The sequence below is a fragment of the Lithobates pipiens genome, unplaced genomic scaffold (genome assembly GCF_037356315.1).
Source record: "Lithobates pipiens isolate NorthernLeopardFrog02 unplaced genomic scaffold, aLitPip1_a1.2 Scaffold_8, whole genome shotgun sequence".
In the NCBI taxonomy this organism is placed as follows: Eukaryota; Metazoa; Chordata; class Amphibia; order Anura; family Ranidae; genus Lithobates; species Lithobates pipiens.
The window spans coordinates 117,573,026-117,600,015 of record NW_027507903.1 but is presented as its reverse complement, the minus strand read 5'-3'; the positions used below and the strand labels follow the sequence as shown (position 1 = coordinate 117,600,015).

The 26,990-nt window shown below is 41.4% G+C and overlaps 1 protein-coding gene across 5 annotated transcripts in view; it reads left to right on the top strand.

Annotated features, from left to right (window-relative positions):
* The window catches only part of VPS13C (vacuolar protein sorting 13 homolog C), a 626,331-nt gene that overhangs the window by 457,730 nt on the left and 141,611 nt on the right, over positions 1–26,990 (top strand). For all 5 annotated transcript variants that reach the window (XM_077473219.1, XM_077473221.1, XM_077473220.1 and 2 more), the window contains 8 exons: positions 2,216–2,320; positions 12,146–12,310; positions 12,494–12,622; positions 12,722–12,855; positions 12,940–13,066; positions 21,267–21,502; positions 24,141–24,282; positions 24,360–24,494. In XM_077473219.1, the coding sequence (XP_077329345.1) occupies positions 2,216–2,320; positions 12,146–12,310; positions 12,494–12,622; positions 12,722–12,855; positions 12,940–13,066; positions 21,267–21,502; positions 24,141–24,282; positions 24,360–24,494 (1,173 nt within the window). The remainder of the gene's footprint in view (positions 1–2,215; positions 2,321–12,145; positions 12,311–12,493; positions 12,623–12,721; positions 12,856–12,939; positions 13,067–21,266; positions 21,503–24,140; positions 24,283–24,359; positions 24,495–26,990) is intronic.

Below are 26,990 nucleotides of genomic sequence, written 5' to 3'. Positions count from 1 at the left end.
TTGGCACCCCGGGAAGTATGTCATAGGTAGGATCCTTGATTTCCTGCAAATGGGATTAGAAATGAAGCTGGCCTATCAAGGGCCAGATCTCGGCCTTGTCTGTGTTTTTTCAACGGCCTCTTGCTTCTCACTCTCTGGTGCGTAGTTTTTTTCAGGGGGTAACACAGATTAATCCCCCTATCAAGGCACCTCTAAATCCTTGGGATTTAAATTTGATTATATCGGCTTTACAGAATCAGCCTTTTGAGCCTTTACGGGAAAATCCCTTGGTTCTTTGGCAAGAAAAATAATCTTTTTGGTTTCTTCTGCTATAAGAGTATCAGAACTAGCGTCTCTGTCTTGTAAAGAGCCATGTTTGATCATGCATAAGGATAAGGTGGTTTTGCATCTTCATCCTGAATTCCTACCAAAAGTATTGACAGGTTTTCATTTAAATCAGGATATTATTTTACCTTCTTTCTTCCCAGAGTCACAATCTAGGGAAGAGAAGGCACTACATTCTCTTGATGTAGTAAGAGCGATCAGAGTCTATTTAAAAGCGACCGCTCAGGTTTGCAAAACAGATGTTTTGTTTGTACTGCCAGTAGGTCCAAAAAGGGGACAGGCAGTATCAAAATCTACTATTTCCAAATGGATTCATCAAGTAATTGTTCAAGCTTATGGCTTAAGCAAGAAAATTCCTCCTTTTTATGTTAAAGCACATTCAACCAGGGTAGTTAGTGCCTCTTGGGCGGTGCATCATCAGGCCTCTATGGCTCAGATCTGTAAGGCCACAACTTGGTCTTCAGTTCATACATTTACCAGATTTTATCAAATCGATGTTAAAGGTCATGAGGATATTGCCTTTGGGCATAGTGTACTGCAGGCTGCCGTATGAGTCCTCTAGCCTCTTTTGCCCTACTTTTTTGTTGTTGTGTCTCCCTCCCTTCAGTTGCCATTGCTATGGGACATCCCACATAGTAATTACTATGGCTCTGTGTCCCCTGATCTATGAAAAGAAAACAGGATTTTTAAAAACAGCTTACCTGTAAAATTATTTTCTTTGATGTACATCAAGGGACACAGAGGTCCCTCCCTTCTTGGTATACGCTTGTATTGCTTGGCTACAAAACTGAGGTACTCCCAGTAGTGGGAGGGGATATATAGAGAGTACACTCCTGGTATTAGGCCCCATTCACACCTGAGCGTTTTGTAGCTTGAAGCCTGAAGCTACAAAACGCTGGCGGGGAAAGAATCTATTATTCTCAATGGAGATGGTTCACATCTCCACTCCATGTCACCTGAAGCCGAACGCCTGAAGCTCAAACAAGTTTTGGACCCTTTTTTGTCACTCTAATCGGGCAGATTTGGGCGTTTTTCTTCTTTTTACATTGGTGACCTTTTGCCCTGCACAAAATCGCGGAAAAACGCGGTACAAAACAGGGCAAAATCGGGGTAAAAATCTATGTAAAATCATGCGGTTTTCTGCATGAAAACGCTACATTCAGGTGTGAATGGGGCCTTAGGGAGTGCCAGTGTCCATCACCTAAAGGTGGCCTATTAACCCACATAACAACTACTATGACTCTGTTCCCCCTGATGTACATCAAAGAAAAGAATTTTACGGGTAAGGTGTTTTAAAAATCCTCTTTTTTTTAAAGTTGGTCTTCTAATCGTATTCAAGACAATTTAATGTTCCATACAATTCAATTAACAGTGCAACCTGTGTGCCGTTATATGGGCCTACTTGCATATTAGTGTTGAATTAATGTGCAATAAAACAAATGAACTGTGGTGTGGTTGTTCTTCATTCTGAATAGAATCCTAACCTGCTGTTACAGTAACAGGCAGCACACCCACACTGTAATAAAAATATATATCTTTTGTTTTGTTTTTTGAATTAAAGTTTGCTTCCTGACTATTCAAAATTAATGGGCTGCCTTAATCGCATTCAATCTTTGTTTGACAATGTGGTGCATTAATGCACCACATCGTCTAAATGGGGCAATAGTGACATTTATTTTATTAACTGAAGTTTAACAAGCTTATGTGTCGATCAAACTGGGTTCAGTAGGTAAAATATGATTAATACCTTATTCTGGCAAACTTTGGTTAGTGAAGACATGAGTACCCTATTGTTACTGAACACGGGGGCTAGAGATAATTTTCTGTTATGAAGACCCCCTTTATAGTTGCCTCTAATAACCATAATCTTGCTATTTTGATTCTGAAACAGATACAGCTGTGTATTTCCACAAGTTCCTGGTCATCTGCATTTTCTCTAGACACAGTTGGAAGTTATGGATGTGTTAAATGCCCTGCTGGCAAAATGGAGTATTTGGTGAGTTGGTATTATCAAGACCAGGAAAACTCTCCTGGTCTCCCTTTTTCTGCATGCTCGCTGGATGAAGTGTTTAATTATTCATATCAAAGCAGAGTTCCACCCAAAAATGGAGCTTCCGCTTTAAGTGTTGTTGACCCCCTGACATGCCACATTTGGCATGTCGTTTTTGGGGGGGGGGGGAGCGGGTACCCAGTTTTTACAGGCACCCAGCTCCCACTTCCTCCCCTGGTGCCGGAGGAAAGATAGCCTCTCCTCCCTCCCTCTCATCTTCTTGGACACGTCACAGGTCTCAGAAGATTGCCCGGCCAATTGTTGTGCAGCGCTGCTCACGCATGCGCAGTGCGTGCCTGGCTATGGACCCACAACCAGGCGCCCACAGTTACAATGCCAGCGCCACCGAGAGGAGGAGGGTCGAGAGGAGTGGGGCTTCGTGCGCCACATCGCTGGACCATGGGACAGGTAAGTGTCTGACTGTTAAGTCAGCAGCTACGCCTTTTTGTAACGGTTGACTTTTAAATGGGTGGAACTCTGCTTTAATGTAATTTAAAGAGCAGTAAGTGTTTTTATCTTAAGCATACAGGACAAACAAATGGATTCTTAGACCATGCGTCATTTGCTGTTACCTGCAGGTGAATGGACACTGCTAAAAGCTTTGCTGGTACTGCCCTGAGTGTATCCCTATAATCCCGTTCACTTCATGAGGCCCCAATATTTTGCTAGTGTCCTTAGATAATGGACCCCTACTCCTGTTGGAGAAAATATTTTTTTTATTTCCCATTAGACTGACACTTCCATCAAGACCTGATCGTTTATTGTCTTGGGGCTCACTAGCAGTTTCTGAATCATTTACCCTCGATTTAAACCTGGGGAACCCTACCCGGACCACACAGGGCCAGGTTTTAGTGCTTGCTTCAGGCACTGCATTCTGCATTCTGCATAAGGCACACACTTTGTCATGTGGTGCAACAAGTGTAGTTAGCCACAGGGTGCTATACAATTCCAAGGTTGTAGTCCATTCCTGTGCTACCCAAACCCTGAAGACCCCCTGCAGAGTATGCCCACTGTGGCGGGTGTAGCCTGGACCCTGGACAGGACCAGTGACCTGGAAAAGGCAAAACAGGGTTTCCTTGCATCTTTACATACAGATTCCTGGATTTATGTGTCTTGTTGGATCATTACTTGGATCTGTATTACACCTTACATTCTATCCTGTATCCTAGAGGACACACTGCAGTGCTAACCATACATGCGGTCTTTAAGAGACAGGTTATGGAATAATCTACGCTGTTTTGTGCTTTTTGCCTAGTTATTGTCTCGCTTTATTTGGCCTTCTAAGAAATGTTGTTATAGCTTTTACCAATTTCAAATTAGCAGTCTCCTTTTTCACCTCAGTACCAGACGTCTGTTATTACTGGAGTATAAAACAGCTCGGTCTGCCTTTGCTTCTTGTTATACTCGTGCCTTTTCAGCACAAGTGTTAAATTAATTCCAGGAGTGTGATCTCTGTGATGCTTATTAGGCCTCATATACACTGGACGTGTTTTACAGTTGCAGTTTTTGGTTTCAGGTGTTTTTAACGGCAGACAGTAAACTCTCCAGCATGTTGTCCATGTCAATGTTTTTTGGCAGGGGCTTTTTCTGGCTGGAGAAAAAAAACAAAAACGAGTGGGTTTGAAGAGTTTTTCAGCTGTAAAAACAAACTGAAAAGAGAAAAGCTAAAAAATGTTGCTATTCAGCGTATATGACCATTTTTGAATCATAAGCATTTGTGGGTGTATAGTTTTGTTTAAAAAAAAAAGCACCTGGGAGCCCCAATGCACATACAAAAACCAAAAAAGAAAAAATACCGTGCTAGAAACAAATATAAAAATATTGAACAAAGCTGCAACTAAACACCATCAAATAGCCTTATGGCTAACGTAAAATAATATAAAAATAAAGTTGCGCTACAAAATGTGAAATGAGTGAAGATCACAGTGAAAAAATTAATGAAAACAAAAAATCTAATTAAACCCATCAGTTGAATTGTCCTTTCTGGTTACGTGTAATAAAACACAAAAAATAGGCATTCTAATGTCCTTGATAGGAATACTGCAGATGGGAGATATTCAGATGAACCCCGACGGCGGTATTCAACAGGAAACAAATCCGTCCGATAATAGTATCTAAGGGTCCTTACCGGATCGGTTGGACTCCCGTGTGAGCAGGCAGACACAGCCCTCTGCGGGGAAACCTGGAACTTCTGTAAATACAAACTCCGCCGACTACAGGGCAGTGCATTGGGAGATGGACATGCAAACTCACCAATCGCCACTATAATCCAGCGTGATTCTCCAGGAAGTGATCCAAGGTTGCTCAGCCGAACAAGAGACAGCTTATCAGCTGATATATCAGCTTTATCTAAAAAGAAAAAACACACACACTCGGACTGGAAAGGGAAGAAAAAACGGACTCCAATAGTGAATTACCGCTAATATAGAAGAGTAAATTTTAATAGAAAAAAGATCGATGGTTTAACCCACTAGCGGCCACAATACATCGTAATATTGCGCACGAAAAACATTAGTAAAAAACGGTTAAATATTAAAATCAAGCTAAATAAAACATATAACACCCATGCATAAAGGTCACATGAAGCGTGATGGAATAAATATATTACGCCCGACATGTTTCGTAATACCTTACGTCCTCCTGGGACACAGGGGATATGTTGATCCATCACTTAAATACATTTGGGCCCAAAACAAGCCTCTCTTTCATCCGGGTGACATATTGAGACACCCATTTTACAAAACCTAGCCTCGTTGTTGTGGCAGACCTAGCCGGGACACAGGCTTTTTGAGAGGACTGAATGCGAGCCTCTTGCCGACTGATTATGGGCCCTGGATTTTAAGGGGCACAGGGTGAATGAGAACCCCACTATAATCTGTGCTAGTCAGATTCAATGCTGTATATATAATTTGTGCTGCCTCATGCTGTTGGGACACACACTGTCAGATGCTAATGTCATGAACTCCAGCCACCTGTCTGTTTGCTTGCATAATATAAATGAGTCTAGTCTGGCTTGTAATGGTATTCCACACATTGTTGTTTGGGCTAATTAACCCTTCGTTGATGTTTATGGTAATGTTTATTGAATTGTTAGTGAACTAGGAGCCGAAAAGTCTTATCCCTCAGTCAACTAGTCTGAGTGTTGATTTAGGTAATTGGCTCATGCTAATTAGGTAAGGTTTTAGTCTTCTACTGTATTATAAATACTTGTCATTTTGGTTCTAATAAATCAGTCCATGTTGAGCAGCTAAGCAAGTCTTGTCTTGTTTTGTGCTTGTGAGCGGTTGGAATATCTGATATCTATATTCAGACTTAGGAAGCCGTATACTGACGGAAGCACTCAATCGGAGAGTGGGATCGGATCCGTCACAGTTATCATATGGGTGCCATATTGGGACTCCCAATGCTAAGCCTTAACATAGGAATGAACCTGACCATTGTTTAATAACATCTATATAGTTAATAGCATCTATATAGTTAAAAAAAAATTAACTGAAACTTAATGGGAATAAATACAACTCAAACTACAAATCCCAGAAACCCATGGGTCTTCTCCATATTTAAGGACAGTTCCCAGTGACATGGGCCCTTCCCCCCCAGCCAAAAAAGGGGAACACCTGTCAGGACATCATATGCAGACACTATGGATCTCAACCCCCTAGGTCAGGCTCATTCCCTTAAATTAGACTAAACGGGCATTCCACCATCAATTCATACACATAAAAAACTATATAAAATATTGTAAAATGAAACAAAACTTTTTTTTTTTTAGAATACCCCGTATATGAAAAACCTATTATCAACCCTGCACCAAAGGGGTTATACACTACCCCCATTAATTCAAATTCCATCATGGATCAAAATTTTTTATTTAAATCCCTTCACCAGACTTGAGCGTTATCTATAAACACATTTATTTCGATATCTACGTTCAAGCCAAGGGGTCTAAGACTTTTTTTATTTTGTAAATCCAACTCATTTCGAGTTTTGAGATTGCTCTCCTTTTTGGTCCTCCCCTCCATGATAATTTCAACTTATCAATTCCAATCATTGATGTCCCCTTGGGATTTTGGTGATGTACTTCTAAATGGTATTTGGAAACCAGATGTCCTTTAAATCCCCATTTAATGTTCCCCAAATGTTCTCCTAATCTGACTTGGAGTGGGTGAACAGTATGACCCACATAATGGAGTCCACACGGACAGGTCAGGAGATATACCACACCTGTCGTTGAGCATGTTATAAAATACTTAATGGGGAAAGTCTGTTTGGTATTAAATGAAGAAAAGTGCGTGGTTTTCTTTCCTTTGATCGAATTAATTGAGCACACAGCACAATTGTTACATTTAAAAAAACTTATCATGTTCTGAGAGAACATAGGTTTATTAATTGGTGGGTCACAAACATTCGGTGCCACACTGTGTTTAATTGAAGGGACACCTCTAAATATCACCTGCGGTCTTTCGGGGAGGGATGCCCCTAATATTAAATTGTTCTTGACAATATGCCAATTTTTTCATATAATTTTTTTAATGGAAAAATGTTATTGGGAGTATCGCGTAATAAACGGACATTGAAATGTATTGTTATCCCCTGTCTGGATCCTCCCGATTTCTCCACTCCACTGCCCGTTTATCTGAAAGAATTTTAGCTTGTGCATCATTATCTTCTATTCATGCACAGTTCCGTCTCAGAATGAATTGACTCTTCGGAACTGAGTCTAACCATGCGTTATGATGACAGCTATCCCTTGGGATGAAAGCATTACGGTCCATGGTCTTAAAATAGGTGGAGGTCATAAGAGTATCCCCTTCATTACAAATAGTTAGGTCTAAAAAAAATTAATGGTATGTTGACTCGCTATATATTTGAACTCTATACTCCTTTCATTTGCATTGAGCTCCACCATGAATCCCTCCAGTGATTCAAGGCTACCATTCCATAGGAGGAGGACGTCATCAATATGCCTGGCCCAGAGAAGCAACTCTGGTCTCTTATCGGATAGAATTTATTAGCATGCCAAAGATAATTATGCATAGTGGCTTATTCTAAGTGAATCGTAATAAATCTCTTTTGTTTCCTCAGGGTTGAATTTTTATCCAGGAAATAGTTAACAGATGCCAGCCCCTATTTGTGTGGAATTATGGTATACATGGATGTAACATCTGCTGTAACCATCCACACCCCTTCCTTATAATCACAATCTTTGAGTATATTAATAGTGTGTCTCCTGTCTTTAATATAGGCTGGCAGCCGTTTCACTAATGGCTGGAGGTACCCGTCTATGTATTTACCTGCCCGGGACGTCAGAGAATCTATTCCACTGATAATTGGCCTACCAGGCAGATGAACTGGGTCCTTATGAATTTTGGGCAGGTAATGCATGATCAGGATCCTGGAAGAGACTGGTATCAAAAAAGATTTCTCTTTCTTATTGAGGACACCTGAGTCAAAACCAGAATTAACAATTAGTTCCAAGTCCTTTTTGAACTTAAAATGTGGATCACCTGGAAAGGGCATATAAGTCTCAGTTTCTCCCACAATTTTATTAAGCTCAGCAAGATAATCTGATTTATCCAGGATGACAATTCCCCCCCCCCCCCTTCTCTCTAATAACTAAATCTTTTTGCTTACAGAGTTGATCCAGTCTCATTTGTAATTCTTTATTCATTTTAGCTTCTTTTACTTTCAATATTTCCAGGTCTCTAAGGACCACGTCTCTAAATGTGGTATATCTCCTGACCTGTCCGTGTGGACTCCATTATGTGGGCCGTACTGTTTGCCCACTCCAAGTCAGATTAGGAGAACATTTGGGGAACATTAGACGGGGATTTAAAGACATCCGGTTTCCAAACACTATTTAGAAGTGCATCACCAAAATCCCAAGGGGACATCAATGATTGTAATTGATAAGTGGAAATTACCATGGAGGGGAGGACCAAAAAGGAGGGCAATCTCAAAACTCGAAATGAGTTGGATTTACAAAATAAAAAGTCTTAGACTTGGCTTGAACGTAGATATCGAAATAAATGCGTTTTATAGATAACGCTTAAGTCTGGTGAAGGGATTTAAATAAAAATATTTGATCCATGATGGAATTTGATTTAGTGGGGGTTGTGTATAACCCCTTTGCTGCAGGGTTGATAATACGTTTTTCATATACGGGGTATTCTAAAAAAAATTGTTTTGTTTCATTTTACAATATTTTATATAGTTTTTTATGTGTATGAATTGATGGTGGAATGCCCGTTAAGTCTAATTTAAGGGAATGAGCCCGACCTAGGGGGTTGAGATCCATAGTGTCTGCATATGATGTCCCGACGGGTGTTCCCCATTTTTGGCTGGGAGGAGGGGCCATGTCATTGGGAACTGTCCTTAGATATGGAGAAGACCCATGGGTTTCTGGGATTTGTAGTTTGAGTTGTATTTATTCCCATTAAGTTTCAGTTAATTTTTTTTAACTATATAGATGTTATTAACTATATAGATGTTATTAACCAATGGTCAGGTTCATTCCTATGTTAAGGCTTAGCATTAGGAGTCCCAATATGGCGCCCATATGACAACGAGGCTAGGTTTTGTAAAATAGGTGTCTCAATATGGCGCCCGGATGAAAGAGAGGCTTGGTTTGGGCCCAAATGTATTTAAGTGATGGATCAACATATCACCTGTGCCCCAGGAGGACGTAAGGTATTACGAAACATGTCGGGCGTAATATGTTTATTCCATCACGCTTCATGTGACCCTTATGCATGGGTGTTATATGTTTTATTTAGCCTGATTTTATTTAACCTTTTTTTACTAATGTTTTTCGTGCGCAATATTACCATGTATTGTGGCCGCTAGTGGGTTAAACCATCAGTCTTTTTTCTATTAAAATGTAATCTTCGATATTAACGGTAATTCACTATTGGAGTCAGTTTTTTCTACACTTTCCTACCCGTACCCGTGGCCGGCAGGTCCGAGTGTGTGTGTTTTTTCTTTTTAGATAAAGCTGATATATCAGCTGATAAGCTGTCTCTTGTTCGGCTGAGCAACCTTGGATCACTTCCTGGAGAATCACGCTGCATTATAGTGGCGATTGGTGAGTTTGCATGTTCATCTCCCAGTGTACCACCCACCACCGTTCGTGTCCCCTTGTCCACTTCCGGATCTCGTCGTCGGAGTTTGTGTTTACAGAAGTTCCAGGTGTCCCCGCAGAGGGCTGTGTCTGTTTGTGCCTAGTTGACTCCGCTCACACGGGAGTCCAACCGATCCGGTAAGGACCCTTAGATACTATTATCGGAAGGATTTGTTTCCTGTTGAATACTGCTGCCGGGGGTTCATCTGAATATCTCTCCCATCTGCAGTATTCCTATCAAGGACATTAGAATAACTATGTTTTGTGTTTTATTACACATAAACCAGAAAGGACAATTCAATTGATGGGTTTAATTAGATTTTTTGTTTTCATTAATTTTTTCACTGTGATCTTCACTCTCGTTTCACATTTTGTAGCGCAACTTTATTTTTATATTAGCCCCAATGCACAGGCCGCCAATGCGGCACCCTTTCTATCCTCCACCTCATCACTATACTAATTTTATTTTATATACATTTTACTTTTCTTTTCTTTTTTTTATTACTCATGCCGTGTACACACGACTGGACTTTCCGGTAGAAAAGGTGTTCCTTCGGACTTCCGAACGAACAGACTTGCCCACACACGAAAGTCCGTTCATTTTGAACGCAATTACGTAAGACGGGATGAAAAAAGGAAGTTCAAAAGCCAGTAGCCAATAGCTTCCCTTGCGTCATATTTGGTCCTTTGGACCAGCATACAGACTAACGGTTTTCCCAATAGGAATGGAGTCCGTCGGACAGATTTTAAATGTTCTATTTATAGGTCCGTCTGATTTTTATTTATTTTTTATGAAAAACTATCGCATTAGCCCACGCACGATCAGTAGGTCCGATGGACTGATTCCGTCGGACCTAGTCTGCCAGAAAGTCCGGTCGTGTGTACGCGGCATTAGTCTCCTCAATAATAGTCTATTACCGCATCATTCATTGTGTTTATCTCATATCATGTCATTTATGTTTTTAACATTGCATTTACTGATATTTTTGTTCATATTTATTTTTTAAGTATTCAATATTCGTTTTTATATTACTGAAGTTTGTAGTGAGTGATTTTCATATGTTTTTTTGCATTATAATACTTTAAATTCTTAAATAAAAGAATGCAGAAAACAATGTTTTCTTTTTTTTTTTCTGCAAGTTATTCATTTCTAATACATCTGAGTTTTTTTTTTTTTTTTTTGCCCTTTTATCTAGTACCCTCAGGGGGGGCCCTTCTCTACCTTATTTTCCAGAAAATGCCAAGATTCTTGTGCTTTTCCCGCATCAATCATCTGTGTTTTCTGTGGGTTTTTTTTTAGCACAGGTTGCAGGGCCACCGCCTGAACTTCTGTTCATGTTTTCAAAACTATTTCTTGCCAGTTGCTTTAGCCAAAAGGTGCTTATGCTGTCACCTGTCTATTGGGGGTCCGTTGACCCTTCTCGTTTTTTCCTGTTGCTGTTTTGGCTATTTTTTTGCCCACCAGATTTCTTTGGGACATCCCGTGGTCCAAGAATCCTCTCCTGTGTCCTGTACTATATGACTAAGATAAGTGATGTGCCTGTAAATTCCATATTTTAGAGTGCAGTGCATGATACAGGTTCCTCCCTTACTGATCTCCTTAATGCTTGCTAAAAAAACTGGAGCCTCTCAGAGTGGGCGGATCTATATGCATACACTGGGGTGGCACCCAACAAAGCTTTTGCTAGTTTCCAATGACCTGAAGGTAGTAACCTACAACCCATGGTTTAAGAAAAATGAAACCCCTACCATTATGTAACCGACTTGGAGGGGCGATTTATTTCAGTTAAGGTTTAAATGTCCTTTGTGAATTTTGAGTCTTTTTCACGTATTGCTTCATCTTTATAAAATGCCCTTCCCACACAGACTTGCCTCCTATTAACTATAGGGAGAAAGTTGCTTGACTTTGTGGCAAACTAGGTCTTTTGCATTTGCCCACCCGAGGCTTGCTCTATAATTGTCTGTGCATGTATAAAGAACACAAATTATTTACTTATTTGAGCTTTGAAAACATCTGACCGATACTAGTTTCACACTAAATGTATGTGTAATAATGTATAAGAAAATTGATTATCTAGATTCATATATTGCATTATGTTTGTAAATAAGGATGAGCTCAGGTGTGTTTGCAAACAGCACGTGCAGAGCCCGACAGGAAATCGGCACTGGGAAGCGCTAATTACAAGTTGTAAGACATTGCCCGATCTCTGCACCTATGCATCGGGACAATGGCTCACTGCTTGTGATTTGTGCTCCGCAGTGCCGACTTCCTGACGGGCTCTGTATGTGCTGTTTGTGAACACGCTTTAGCTCATCCTTATTTATAAAGTGTACAAGCACCAAAAGTCTTGAGTGCATACTAGTTAGTGTACAATGGATTTGTTTGTATTTCTTTGTGCAATATCCAAAATAAAGCATTAAAAAATGTTTTACTAGAAATAAGGCTCTATGATATGTGCTTATACGTGCATGGAATATTATATCTTGTTGAAGCGGACTGAGTTTGAGAAGGCAGTGTCTAAAATGTTATGCTGCTAATGTTTGTTGAGTGTGACTGAATTTTTATTTTTAGTGCATGGAGTGAAAATTGTACTGAGTAAATCATTAAATATGCTTTCCTTACAATGTATTTTGTGTTTCTTATTGTTAAGGTTGGAGTGAACATTAAGATGAGTAGCTTTAACCTAACAAGGATTGTTACTATGACACCGTTCTATACTCTTGTGAACAACTGCACGCTGGAGCTCGAGGTGGGGGAAATTGAAGCTGATGGTTCTTTGCCAGAATTCAAGTGGCATTACATTGGGTCATCTGAGGTATAGTGATTCTAATTCTAGGTCTAATTTATGAATTTATAATGCACCCAGTAGACATCCTTTACTATAGTTTTAGAATTTCTGAACACCAGTTCAGACACTTATTTCCATAAAATTTTACTAAATAACCCTTCAGTTTATGAATAGTAAATGCAACACCAGTACTTTTATTCTTTTTTCCAGTGTATACCATTCTGGCCAGAAAATATCTCTGGAAAGATGTGTGTCCGAGTCATTGGCTGTGAGACCATATCCAAGCCTTTCTTTTTTAATAAGCAAGACAATGGCACACTGCTCAGCCTGGAGAAGATGGTGAGTTGAGGTCTTCTTTATTCTAAATAAAAATGTCCTTGTCTATTTCAGTTACTTTATTACTCATGTTAACAATGAATGGCTTGCCCTTATTTACAGAATACAGGACTTATGGTAGATATCAGCATATCCGATCACTCAATAGTGATTCGATTCTCTGAATACTATGAAGGCGCTGCTCCTGCTCTGATCATGAACCATACACCTCGGGCTAAGCTGACATATGGCCAGAGGTAGGCTATTAAAGTAATTTCAGTCCTGTTAAAATACAATTGTTTTTATCTTAAATGTTTATTAAGATTGTATTATTCATGCAGTGGTACAGAAGAGGAGAAAGAGCTTTGCCCTGGGGAAGCAAGATTGTTTGCCTGGGAAGATCCAACAGGAACAAAAAAGCTGACGTGGACATACAGCCATACCAAGGGAGAGTTAGACTTATTAAAGGTTAGCAGTTTTATGTGAATTCTGTGAACTCGCCCAAAAGCAACACAGTTGCTGTGAAAAAACCTAGTACATTGCTACCATACTTTTGTTTGTAAAAATCTATAGCTATTTTGATAGACCTACGAAGGCACAAAATAGTCTGTATATTTTGTGATTGAATTATTAAAATGGCATGTTATTGATTATGGTTTATTTAAAGTAAATCCATCACTTGGCAAAGTAACGGGTTATGTTTATAGCCCACCTACTAAGCTACTCTTACTTATCTTCCCCGCACTCTTCTATTGTCCTGTTTGCCAACTGGAGTTGACAATTCCCTATACTCCTGGGTATGGACCATGTGACCTTTTCCCCTTCCTCTCACTGTGAAGTAAACTTGCTTAGCATCCAACTGCCAGTGCTTGGCATTAACAGGTTGTTAGCCCTAAGTAAGCCCCAATATGTCGTCTACTCTGGGCTGTAATGGGCAAACATGAAGGACTGCAAACAAAAGGTGCTTCCTTCTTAACCCTCTAGCTAGGATTTCTGTTTAACCACTTCTTATAGCACTTAAGCACTTAGACACCTTCCTGCGCAGACCAATTTTCATCTTTCAGCGCTGACGCACTTTGAGTGGCAATTGCACGGTCATGCTACACTGTCCCCAAACTTAATTTTTTAAGCATTTTGTTCCCACAAATAGAGCTTTCTTTTGGTGGTATTTGATCACCTCTAGGATTTTAATTTTCTGCTAAACAAATAAAAAAAAAAAGACCAAAAATGAAAAAAAAAAAGTTTTTTGTTTGTTGCAAAAGTTTGTAAATAAGTATGTTTTCTCCTTCACTGAGGGGCACTGATGGGCACAAATGAGGTGGCACTGATGAGGGGCACTAATATGCAGCACTGATAGGGGACACCGTTAGGTGTCACCAATATGCAGCACTGGTGGGCACTGATAGGTGGCACGGATGGGCACTGATGTACACTAATGTATGGTACTGATGAATGCCAATCAGTGCCAAGCAATGCCCGCCAATCAGTGATGCGCATTGTGGGCACTGATTGGCATACATTGCCATCACTAATTGGCATCCATTGTGGCCACTGATTTGCATCCCTCGTGGTCTAGGGTAGCATACCTGGTGGTAACTAGTGGTGGCATCCCTGGTGGTCCTGGGGCGTCCCTGGTGGTTCAGTGTGGGCGTCCTTGGCGGGGGGGGGGGGGGCTGCAGTGATGATCAGTCAGCACAGGTCACCTCTCCCCACCGTCAGAGGAGCAGCGTTTGTCAGAGACTCTTTACCTAGATCGGAGTTGCGGTCAGACTGACACACCACAACACCGATCGTCGTGATGCGTGCATCGGCTTGATATCCTGGAGACATCATATGATGTCTGGTCGAGATATCGCCACCACTTTGCCGACGTGGCGGGCGGCAAGTGGTTAAAGATCGCATCCTTCCCAGTCCAGTTCTGTTATGTAAAGGGTACTTCAAATTAAAGTGGAAGCCCAGAATAAACTTTTTTTTCGTTTTAAAATAAGTGGGGAAAGCGTAAAACTTCTGCTGGTTTTCATTGTTAAACAAAAGCAAAGAAAAATTCCCAGCTCAACTTGCCAGCCAGCCTGTAACAAACCGAATTATCCTATCTAACAATTCATTATAAAAACAGGGGTTTTGGTTGCACACATTTGCAAATACATGCGTAAGCTGCAGAGACTGCAACAAGGCACCCCAGTATATCTGCATTCCTAACTCTATCAATTGAGAGCCTTCATAGTAGAAGCACATATGTTGTAGTGGATGGAGAGGGAACCCTCTCCGCCAGGTCGCAGCCTCTGCAGCTTACGCATGTAATTGCAAATGTGTGCAAACTAAACCCCTGTTTTTAACCTGAACGGTTAGACAGGACAATTTGGTTTGTTACAGGCTGGTTGGTAAGATGAGCTAGGAATTTTTCTTTGCTTTTGTTTGACATGCGTTGCCCTTCTATGTGCTCCATACTGTTAAGGCCAGTTATAGGTTGGGGCAGTTTACATTTGTACTGTAGGTTTTCATTGTTGTTTCCCTGTTCATATAATGTGTTAACCTAAATCTTAAAGGAGAATTAAAGGCAGTACGTTTTTTTCCATTTTGGATAGAGTAAGAGCGTTATAACCCTTGTGTGTTTTTTTAGTTTTTTTCCCTGTTGGTGAGACAAATTGAGTACTTCCTAATGGAGTACTTCCATTCCGAAGCCCAAAACAGAAAGTAAATACCTTCAATGCAGGAGAATCTCTGATTGTCGCCAGAGCTAGTGTCCCCGTTGAAAGATTCCCCTCTGTTACTATTCTGATGACAACCCAGAAACGTTTTATTGTGGACATATAGGGTTTATCTCCCTAATGAAGGCACAGGCAGCAATAAAAAGCGCTCAAAGGAGGCACAAACCCTGAAGAGAGAAGAAATAAAACCTAGACTCCAAAGCCAAAATAAGTACTATATACAAAACCAGCTTTGAACTTTTCTCCAATAATTTGGTCAAAATCCAAACAAGACTCACAATTTACCGAACCAACTTAATAAATAAAATGTTAAAATATATATATATATATATATATATATATATATATATATATATATATATATATGTGTATATACATATACACATACATATACACATACACACACACAGTGGATATATAAAGTCTACACACCGCTGTTAAAATGTCAGGTTTCCGTGATGTAACTTTTTTCCACCTATAAACTGTATAACTTGACTTGGCAATATTTGCCCACTCTTCTTTGCAAAAACACTCCATATCTGTCAGATTGTGAGGGCATCTCTGGTGCACAGCCCTCTTAAGATCACAGGACAGATTTTCAATTGTGGCTCTGGCTGGGCCATTCCAAAACTTTAATCTTCTGGTGAAGCCATTCCTTTCTTGAGTTTGATCGCTGTCATGCTGAAAAATGAAGTTCCTCTTCATGTTCAGCTTTCTAGCAGAAGCCTGAAGGATTTGTGCCAATATTGGCTTGTATTTGGAACTGTTAATAATTCCCTTTACCTTGACTAAGGCCTCTGTTCCAGCTGAAAAGAAACAACCCCACGTTTGATACTGCCACCACCATGCTTCACTGTGGGTGCAGTGTTTTTGCGCCGAACATATCTTTTGGAATCCTGGCCAAAATGTTCAACCTTGGTTTCATCAGATCAGAACACATTTTCCCACACGCTTTTGGGAGACTTCGGATAAGATTAAAAGAAGGGCACTTCTGGATAACAGCAAAAACCAGAGGAAGTGTTACCAACGAAAACAGTTCATGTAAATCAGACTTATAGATGTTGATTCCAATCACTAGGGCAGCACTCCAAAAGTAAAGCAAAAAACTCTAAAAAGGTAAAAAACGAAAAGAAAGGCGCCTCTAAGTCCATAAAACTTTTAATAGCCAAGGTTTTAAAAAAAACTTGCTATCAGTAAACAGGCTTGTCATATGTGAGGAATCCAGCATCTGTAGTCCCAATATGATCCAGTCCGTAGTGGGGGGTCTGGGGCCCCAGCTGTCCAGCAGAGGGAGCCGCCGGGGGGGGGGGAAGGACCAGGGAGGAAGCAGCTGCGCCTTGTAGAACGATTTCTCTTTGTAGACTAGAGCAGCGCAGCTGGTTCCTCCCTGGTCCTTTCCCCGCGGCTTCCCTCTGCTGGACAGCTGGGACCCCAGACACCCCGCTATGGATTGGATCATGTTGGGACTACAGATGCCGGATTCCTCACATAATATGATGAGCCTGTTTACATTTACTGATAGCAAGTGTTTTTAACCCCTTTCTGCACTTAGAGGTGCCTTTCTTTCTGTTTTTGGAGATAAAAAAAAAAAAAGGCTTCCGTCTTGCCACTCCACCCCATAGCCTAGACATATGAAGACTAGAGGAGATTATTGTCACATGTACCACACAGCCAGTACTTGCCAGATATTTCTGCAGCTCCTTTAATGTTGCTTTAGGCCTCTTGGCAACCTCCCTGACCAGTTTTCCTCTTGTCTTTTCATCAATTTTGGGGTATGTCCAATTCTTGGTAATGTTGTGCTGTATTTTCTCCACTTTATGATGACCGTCTTCACTGTGTTACATGGTATATCTAATGCCTTGGAAATTCTTTTGTACCCTTCTCTTGACTGATGCCTTTTAACAATGAGATCCTTCTGAAACTTTGAAAGCTCTCTGCGGACCATGGCTTTTGCTGAAAGATGGGACTAAGAAAATGTCAGGAAAGACCTACTAGAACAGCTGAACTTTATTTGGAGTTGGGGCAGGTTCACACTGCTGCTATGTGGGAACCCTGCGAATCCTCTGTGTGTTCCTGCATCGCATGTTTCCCGGCAGCAGTTCACGCTGCCCTATGCGAACTGCTGGGATTGTCAGGTAAAAGTTAATGACACCCCCAAATCAGTTTGCATATCGCAGTGTGATCGGATTGGACAGGAATTGGATCTCATGGGTGTGAACACCCATGCGATCAGTTTCTGCTGTGGACAAAAAAAGGGTCCTGTGCAAGTTTCATGCAAATTCAACCATGCGCTTTTAATGGCTGAAATCGCATCGCACAGAGATCGCATGTGATTTTCACAGCAGTGCGGTGTGAATCGCATCTGATCTTTGACATCGCACCAGTGTGAACCGGCCCTTAACCACTTAACGACCGCCGCATGCCATTGTACGTCATTACAATGGCATGTACAGGCACAAGCACGTACATGTACGTGCTTGCCTTCCAGCGGGTGGGGGGGTCCGATCGGACCCCCTCCCGCTGGATGCAGCGGTCCGGTTCGCTTCAGGAGCGATCCGGGATGAGGGGATGGCCGTTGCTTTCTGGCCATCCCCTCTCGATCGCTCCTGGCGAATGAGAAGCTTCCTCCCACTGTGTATTGTATACACAGGCAGGGAGGAAGTGATGTCATTCTCCTCGGGGCGGTCTTATTGACCGGACTACGAGGAGAGGACACAGTAAGTCTGCACCAAACACTACACAGACACTAAATAACACACAGGCACACAACCCTCCCCCCCCCCCAGTCACAGTGTCACTGATTGCAGTGATCATTTATTTACTGATCACTGCATTCAGTGTCAGTTGTAAAAGTAAAAACTGTCAGGGCAGTTAGTGTTAGGTCCAGGGTAGCCCCCTACCACCCCCCAATAAAGATTTAACCCCCTGATTGCCCTTAGAGTTAACCCTTTCACCCCCTTTTGCCAGTGTCACTAAGCGATCATTTTTCTGATCGCTGCATTAGTGTCGCTAGGTAGCTAGTTATTTTTTTAGGTTCACCGCCAGGTTTTTATAGCGCTAGGTACCCCGATATACTACCCAATAATGGTTTTAACCCCCTGATTGCCCCTAGTTAACCCTTTCACCAGCGATCACAGTATAAGTGTCACTGGTGACGCTGGTTAGCCAGTTAGTTATTTAGGTTCCCCGTCAGGTTTTTATATAGCGCCAGGGACCCCCATATACTACCTAATAAAAAATTTGAACCCCCTGATTGCCCCTAGTTAACCCTTTCACCAGTGATCACCGTATAAGTGTTACGGGTGACTCTGGTTAGTTAGTTTGCTTTTTATAGCATCAGGGCACCCGTCATTTATTACCCAATAAAGGTTTAACCCCCTGATCACCCGGCGGGTGATATCAATTAGGTTTTAGGGTCAGGGTCTGCGTCGCCCCAGGCATAAATTAAAAGCTGTGTAAATTCCAGAAAATGTACTCTAGTTTGTAGACGCTATAACTTTTGCACAAACCAAAAAATATACGCTTATTGACATTTTTTTTTACTAAAGACATGTGGCTGAATACATTTTGCCCTAAATGTATGACTAAAATTTAGTTTATTCGATTTTTCTTATAACAAAAAGTAGAAAATATCTTTTTTTTTCTCAAAATTTTCGGTATTTTCCATTTATATCGCAAAAAATAAAAATCGCAGAGGCAATCATATACCACCAAAAGAAAGCTCTATTTGTGGGAAGAAAAGGACGCAAATTTCGTTTGGGTACAACATTGCATGACCGCGCAATTACCAGTTAAAGCAGTGCAGTGCGAAATTGTAAAAAGACCTCTGGTCCTTAGGCTGTTAATTGGTCCGGGGCTGAAGTGGTTAATCAGGGTCATATTAAATGATGGCAGGTGTGTACTGACTTCTATTTAACATGAGTTTGAATGTGATTGCTTAATTCTGAACACAGTTACATCCCGTTATAAGAGGGTGTGCACGCTTATGCAACCACATTATTTTATTTCTTTATTTTTACTCCCCACCCCCTAAACATTTCAGTTTGTTTTTTAATTGAGTTGTACAGTTTATAGGTCACATTAGAGGTGGAAAAGTTCTGCAATGATTTGTCTTTGTCTCATTTTAAAAAAAATCGTAGAAACCTGACATTTTAACAGGGGTGTGTAGTCTTTTTATACCCACTGATATAGATATATATATATTTATATTTAATATTAGCCGACCGACCCCTTGAGAATTCAGTGACCCCCCACCCCAGACGTGTATAAAAACAGCACCACACAGTTTTTTATTTTAGCTTATATGTCATAAGCAGTGAAGTTGAGTATATCTTTTCAAGGAGATAATAACTGCGGGCAGTTTCTTATACCATTCCAAGGACATTATCATAAATAAGGATGAGCTCAGGTGTGTTTGCAAGTCCATGTGCCCATGCCTGCGCCCGCCAGGAAGCTGACACTCCACAGCACTAATCGCAGGCAGTGAGACATTTCCCAATCTGTGCAGCCGCGAATCGAGAAATGAACCACTACGGGCACATGGACTTGTGAACACGCTTGAGGTCATCCTTATTATGCAATCGGTTACTTCAGCTTTTCTGATCCCTCCTCACTCTTTCCAAAATTAAAAAAAAAGTTTTCCTTTTTATTTATACTTTAAGTTTGAACTCTTTTTTTTTTTTTGTTTTTTTGTTTTTTGTAAGTACAGTGGGCGAACGTTCAATTCTCTGCCAGATTTTTTTATGCTTTCCGTGTCCCTGTTGGGCAGATTTTTAGTAATTCCTGTGTGGTTACTAGGTTAGGAGGTGAAGGGGATTTATCCCAGCCTTGATATAAATAACAGTAGAAATTTGGCAGAGAATCTAAGCCTTCCCGACTATCTAAAATTGTAAGAAAAAAAAAAGTTTTTTTCTGGATGTCCACTTTGTGATTTAGTATGTTATATACCGTATATACTCGAGTATAAGCCGAGATTTTCAGCCTCTTTTTTGAGGCTGAAAGTGCCCCCCTCGGCTTATACTCGAGTCATCGCTGTCTGCCCGCTCGATCAGCGTGTCGAGCAGACAGACAGCGGCCATTCTATGATTCAAAAGCCGCGCCTCCGGCTCCGCCTTCGCCTGTGATAGGCGGAACACTGAATTTCCCAGCAGCCTGTGTTCCGCCTATCACGGGCGTCGTCTCATCCTCGTACTACGGACGAGGATGATACGACGTCCGTGATAGGCGGAACACAGGCTGCTGGGAAATTCAGTGTTCCGCCTATCACAGGCGAAGGAGGAGGCGCGGCTTTTGAATTTTACAATGGCCGCCGACGAAGAGGGCACGGGACGGAGGCAAGGCAAGGCACGGCACGGGACAGGACGGGACGGGACGAAGGCAAGGCACGACACGGGACGGAGGCTCGGGACACAGGTAGGCTGGACACACACACACACACACACACACACACACACACACACACACACACACACACACGGATGGATGGAGACACACACACACACAGGGATGGATGGATACACACACACACAGGGATGGATGGATGGATGGAGACACACACACACAGGGATGGATGGATGGATGGAGACACACACACACAGGGATGGATGGATGGATGGAGACACACACACACAGGGATGGATGGATGGATGGATGGAGACACACACACACAGGGATGGATGGATGGATGGACACACACACACACAGGGATGGATGGACGGACACACAGGGATGGACGGACACACAGGGATGGACGGACACACAGGGATGGACGGACACACACACAGGGATGGACAGGCATGTCTCACCCTCGGCTTATACACGAGTCAATAAGTTTGCCAGTTTTTTTGGGGGTAAATTGGGGGCCTCGGCTTATATTCGGGTCGGCCTATACTCGAGTATATACGGTAAACTAGTTAAAGTGTACTTGATAATGCCATTTAGAATTACTCTTTGCTTTTCAGGATGAAAGTGGTCAGTTTGCTTTTAACCAGGAAACTCAGATACACTGGGTATCATTCCTTGATGGGCGCCAGAGGATACTGCTTTTTACAGAAGATGTGGCTCTGGTGACCAAAGCACGTCAGGCTGAGGAAATGGAGCAGCCAGATCAAGAAATAAATATTTCCATCCACAGTTTGGGCCTTTCCCTTATCAATAACGAGAGCAAGCAAGAAATTTCATACATAGGAATTACAAGGTAAAATTGTGTAATACTTATAGGAAGTTTCTACCCCCAAAAAAAATTTGTCAGTAATGACAAGAAAACAACTGTTTTGGGACTGTTCTTTGTCTTAAAGCGGACATAAAGTCTGCAAATACTCACCTCCGCTCCAGTGATGCTATCTCTGCCAGCCAACTTCTTGTCTGTAGCTTCTTCTAGGTGCAAGGTATTTAGCTGCCTTGATTGACTGTTATGGAATTGCATAACTCCAAGGGAAATAGAATGGGGCCTTTGAGGATGACCACCAGGGGAATATTCAAAAGTATAAGGCTACTTTCACACTGTAGCCACGGCCATGTTGGTGGTAAAGCTCCACTCATTTTAGCAGAGCTTTACTGTAATTTTAGCAGTGCTTTTTGGCCACTAATGGGGTGCTTTTAACCAAAGAACCAGAACACCGTAAGAGAAAGGTGTGTTCTGTTGTGGCGCTTCTGAATTTCTTTTCAGGCGATTCGGAAGCATGGCCCATTCATTCCGATGGGCAGGGACGGTATACAGTGCTCCCAAACCTCCCCAAAGAAGCTGCTTGCAGGACTTTTTTTCCCGTCCCACAAGTGTGCCACCCCAGTGTGAAAGCACTCAGGCTTTCACACTGGGGAGGCATGAGGTGTTTTACAGTCGCTATTTTTGCACTAAAACGCCTGAAAACTGCCTTCAGTGTGAAAGTGTCCACTTCTTCAGAACTACATACAGGAAAATGCTTATGTTATTTACTTATCAAAACAACAGAGTGGACTGGCAATGGCGTCTTGGGCATTTATTTATGGTGGTCATGATGCATACCTGTGGTTGGCTTGTAGGAACATATTGATTGACAATGAGGCTTGTGCTCATTCCAGAATTTAATGGTGGAGATTCTATTTTGAGATGCTAGTTTGGGCCCTCTAATATATTTTTTATGGCAAGAAGAGCTGGTGCAAAGAAACCTCCTAGTATATGTTGTAATCTGTTTGAAAATAAATGTATTTGTCTTTATACTGGCTCAAGATATTGGAGACCTTCTGTGGCGCTAATATAATATACCTGTATCTCAATTTTTTAAATTTCTCCTTGAATTCTGTGGTTCCTCCCTGCTGTTTTCCTCAAAGCCTCCCTGCAGCCCAAGATGGTATAGCCAATCCAACATGTTGTTTTGATATATAAATAATATATGCCTAGACATTTAAGGAGTGTTTTGTGATATATTTTAAATGTCATTTTTATATGACTTTGTGATATTTTTAATCGTGTAACAAAAATGTGAGTTTTATACTTTTGGATGGTCATCTTAGTAAGCCCCTTTTTTCTTCATTCTATTTCCCTTGTCATTTTTGGGTGATGACCCCCAGGATATTACTATAGCCTTCTGGCTTGTCACATCCCCCACACTATGCTTAGATGAAATTTCAGGGGTCTAAACCCCAGACTATTGATGTCTCAATTTTCAGACCGATAGGAACCAGTTCCGTCTGTTCATTCACAGACTGAAGTATAGTAAACAGTCGGACTGCAACTAACGATTATTTTCATAATCGATTAGTTGGCCGATTTGTTTTGATAATAATCGGTTAATAACCTTAAAAAAAAGTGGGTCAAATTGACGTTCATTTTCAACCACAGTGACAGGAAAATTTGGAAATAGAAAATTTCTCGGTCAAAGGAATTTTCAGACAGTGTATGTGGTTTTTGTTCAGAAATGAAGTGAAAATTTCAAACAAAATTCTTTCATTCAGTGAATGTACAAAGATTTTTCATCTGAATATTCTCACCTGAAAATTGATCCGGGAGGCCAGCATAAGGCTCAGTACACACCTATGCAGTTTTTGCTTTTGATCTGGTTCTCCAGTGCTTTTTGCTGTGCGTTTTGATTTTTGCGCACGTGATTTTACTGCAATTAGCGTTTTTTTATTTTTTTTATTTTTTTTGGGGCAGATTAAAAAACACAAATTGCTGCAAAAACGCATTACATTCTTTTCTGCTGCTTCTCAATTGAAGTATATTGAACCAAAAAACGCACTGTTTTGTGTTAAAAGTTTCTGAACCTTTCCAAAAATGCAGCGGCTGAAAAAAGCACAGATATGAACGTGTCCCATAGGAAACCATGTAAAGGAAATGTAGTGGGTTTCTGCAAAAAGCACCAATAGCTGTGAACCAGGCCTAAGATGTTAAGTAACATAATGGGGTTAAAAAGACTAAAATTTGCCCTTTATAGTACAAAAAAGCAGATAATCGCTACTGGAACGGGTTAATTTTTTTTTACTGTAGAACAGTGAAAGTAATATTTACAGTAGTGATTATATTGTTGTACTATAAAGGGCTCATTTTATTTTTTTTTAACTCCATTATGTTACTGGCCTATTAATCGATTATGAAAATGGTAATCAATTAATTTCATAATCGATTCGTTTTTTCAGCCCTAGTAAACAGTTTAGTATGATTCAGTTATGAATGAACACAATGACTGATCAGTACCAAAACCCTTATATACTTCAGCAATTCAATGTAGGAAACAATCTGAATGTCTCTATTTTTAAGCTGTAAAAATGGTGATAATTTTATAGCAACTTAATCTTAAAAAAAAAAAGAAGCTAATCTAATAATCTAATTACTGCTTATGCATGCTTTGTTTTTGCAGTTCAGGCATCATCTGGGAGTACATGCCAAAACAGAAGTGGAAGCCATTTAGCCAGAAGCATATCCTACAATTTGAACAAGCCTATGAGAAACATCTTACAGGAGAGCAAAGCGGATGGAATAAAATTGACAATTATATTGAGGTGAATCAAAAGTTATTAAAGCATAGCACATAGGCTGTCCTTTCATCAATTTACTTCTAGTTTTCATGCCTCTTTAGGTCAGTTTCAGTGCCATGGAAATGCGTTCACCATTGAATTGCAAGATAAGGAGAAGTTTCCAATCTGGAATTCATGTCGAATTCAAGCAGTCACCACACCAAAGAAGTTTACGAGCCCAACTATACTGGCTGCAGGTACCAGATTTTACATGTTATCTTGGAATCAGAATAGAAAAGTAAAAATGCCTCTAAAAGAAGGAGGATCAATTAAAGGTGTAAGTGTAAACGTGATTGTTAATTAAAATGCTTAAGGACGGGTTCAAACCAGAACACCGTAAGAGAAAGGTGTGTTCTATCTGCATTTCCTGCACTGCATTTAAAAAGAACTGGCCAAAAATCAACTGGCTTTGCAATCTTCTGTGGGTGTCATTGCATCATTAATGGTACCCCAAAGACAGATCAAAAAGGAAGTGTGCTTGCAAGCACCAGATCACATGGTACCACAGTACAATGCTGTTTGGTTTGGCATATGCTCTACTTTTTGTGCAGCCTGGTGCAGTTTGCAGCCCATGCTGAGAAATCACTTTGAAAAACACCTCCCTAGCATTTCTGGCCAGGGCCATCTTGAGTAAGAGCAGATGATTCATGCAGGATTTACTTCCTGGAATCCAACTGCCTTTAGTTCAGGGATGCATGCAGTCCCGGGACAAGGTGATCCAGCTCCCAGGGTGAACGTGCCAAACTGCGTGTTGTACATCGGTTAAATGCGCATAAATGCCTAGTACACATGGTGAGAACATTAGATGAAAATAAGTGCATTTGGAGCAATTGTCTGATAATCTGATCATTAGTACACACCTTTCAAGAGCGGATTACGACCGTTCATGTGAAAATATCACAAAATAAACGCATAAATTCTTGTAAGATAACAGAACAAACTATTTTCTTGTAATTAGAATGGTATTTGTACGAAATAAAAAATCTGCTCATGTTCGGAAATTAAAAAATACATAATTTCTGAAGTTGTATTTTGTCTAATGAGAATTTTTGTAACTTTAGTAACCTACCGTATATACTCGAGTATAGGCCGACCCGAGTATAAGCCGAGGCCCCCAATTTACCCCCAAAAAACTGGGAAACCTATTGACTCGTGTATAAGCCGAGGGTGAGATATGCCTGTCCATCCCTGTGTGTGTGTGTCCATCCATCCATCCATCCCTGTGTGTGTGTGTGTCCATCCATCCATCCATCCCTGTGTGTGTGTGTGTCCATCCATCCATCCATCCCTGTGTGTGTGTCCATCCATCCATCCCTGTGTGTGTGTGTGTCCATCCATGTGTGTGTGTGTGTGTGTGTGTGTGTGTGGCCTTGTGTGTCCAGCCTACCTGTGTCCCGAGCCTCCGTCCGGTCCCGAGCCTCCGTCCGGTCCCGTCCCGTCCCGAGCCTCCGTCCGGTCCCGTCCCGTCCCGAGACTCCGTTCGGTCCCGTCCCGTCCCGAGACTCCGTTCGGTCCCGTCCCGTCCCGAGACTCCGTCCGGTCCCGGTCCCGTCCCAGGATCACCGCTCTTCGTCGGCGCCCATTCCCCTGTTCAAATGCCGCGCCTCCCTGTCTGTGATAGGCGGAACACAATTTCCCAGCAGTCTGTGTTCCGCCTATCACGGACATCCTCTTATCCTCGTCCGTAGTATGAGGATGAGCGGATGTCCGTGATAGGCGGAACACAGACTGCTGGGAAATTGTGTTCCGCCTATCACAGACAGGGAGGCGCGGCTTTTGAAAGTTAGAATGGCCGCTGTCTGTCTGCTCGACACGCTGTTCGGGCAGACAGACGGCGATGACTCGAGTATAAGCCGAGGGGGGCACTTTCAGCCTCAAAAAAGAGGCTGAAAATCTCGGCTTATACTCGAGTATATACGGTATTTGTTTTCCATATGAGACCAGCATGGAAAACAAAAAATTGTCTAATATTCTCATTGTGTATATGGGCCTTTTATTCTAGGAGCAGATGATTAAGGTAAAACTACCTAAACTGGCACACATGCAGTTTATTTATTTCTTTTTTCATTCAGCCATGGGGCTGAATTAAAAAAAACACTATGGCTGGATTCACACTAGTGCAACTTGTATGCAGTTTTCCCCACATCTAATTCATATGTCAGTAGATAGTGTCTGGCTCTCTATGGAGCCTGTTCACACAGCTCCAGAACGGCTGTGGAGCGATTTGCACAGGGGTCCTGTGCGTCTTCTGGTCCGTTTCAGGTCCCAATTCAGACAAAAGTTCAGACTTTTTTACTTTGCTAGAGTTGGGCTGCGTCACATCACTGGTTGTTTATGGTCAAATCTTTCCATAGGTTAGAAATATACTGGGACTTTTCAGGTTCTGCATAGATGTATTCCACATACACACTATATTTTAAAAATGCATGATTTTCATTAAGATACAGTGTGTGTGTGCGCAATACATCTATGTAGAGCCTGAAAAGTCCCAGTATATTTCTAGCCTATTTATAAACATTTTACTTTCACTTTAGTAAACCTGTACTGCAAGGGTCAGCACAGGTTTACAGCACAGCATTGCACAGTGTGGAAGCAGAACAGGTCTGGACTCACAGGAGGAGAAAAGCAGTCTGTTATCTGTCACCTCTTATGTTCAGTCTGTGCCAGGAGAGAGGAAAGCTCCAATGTGTGCT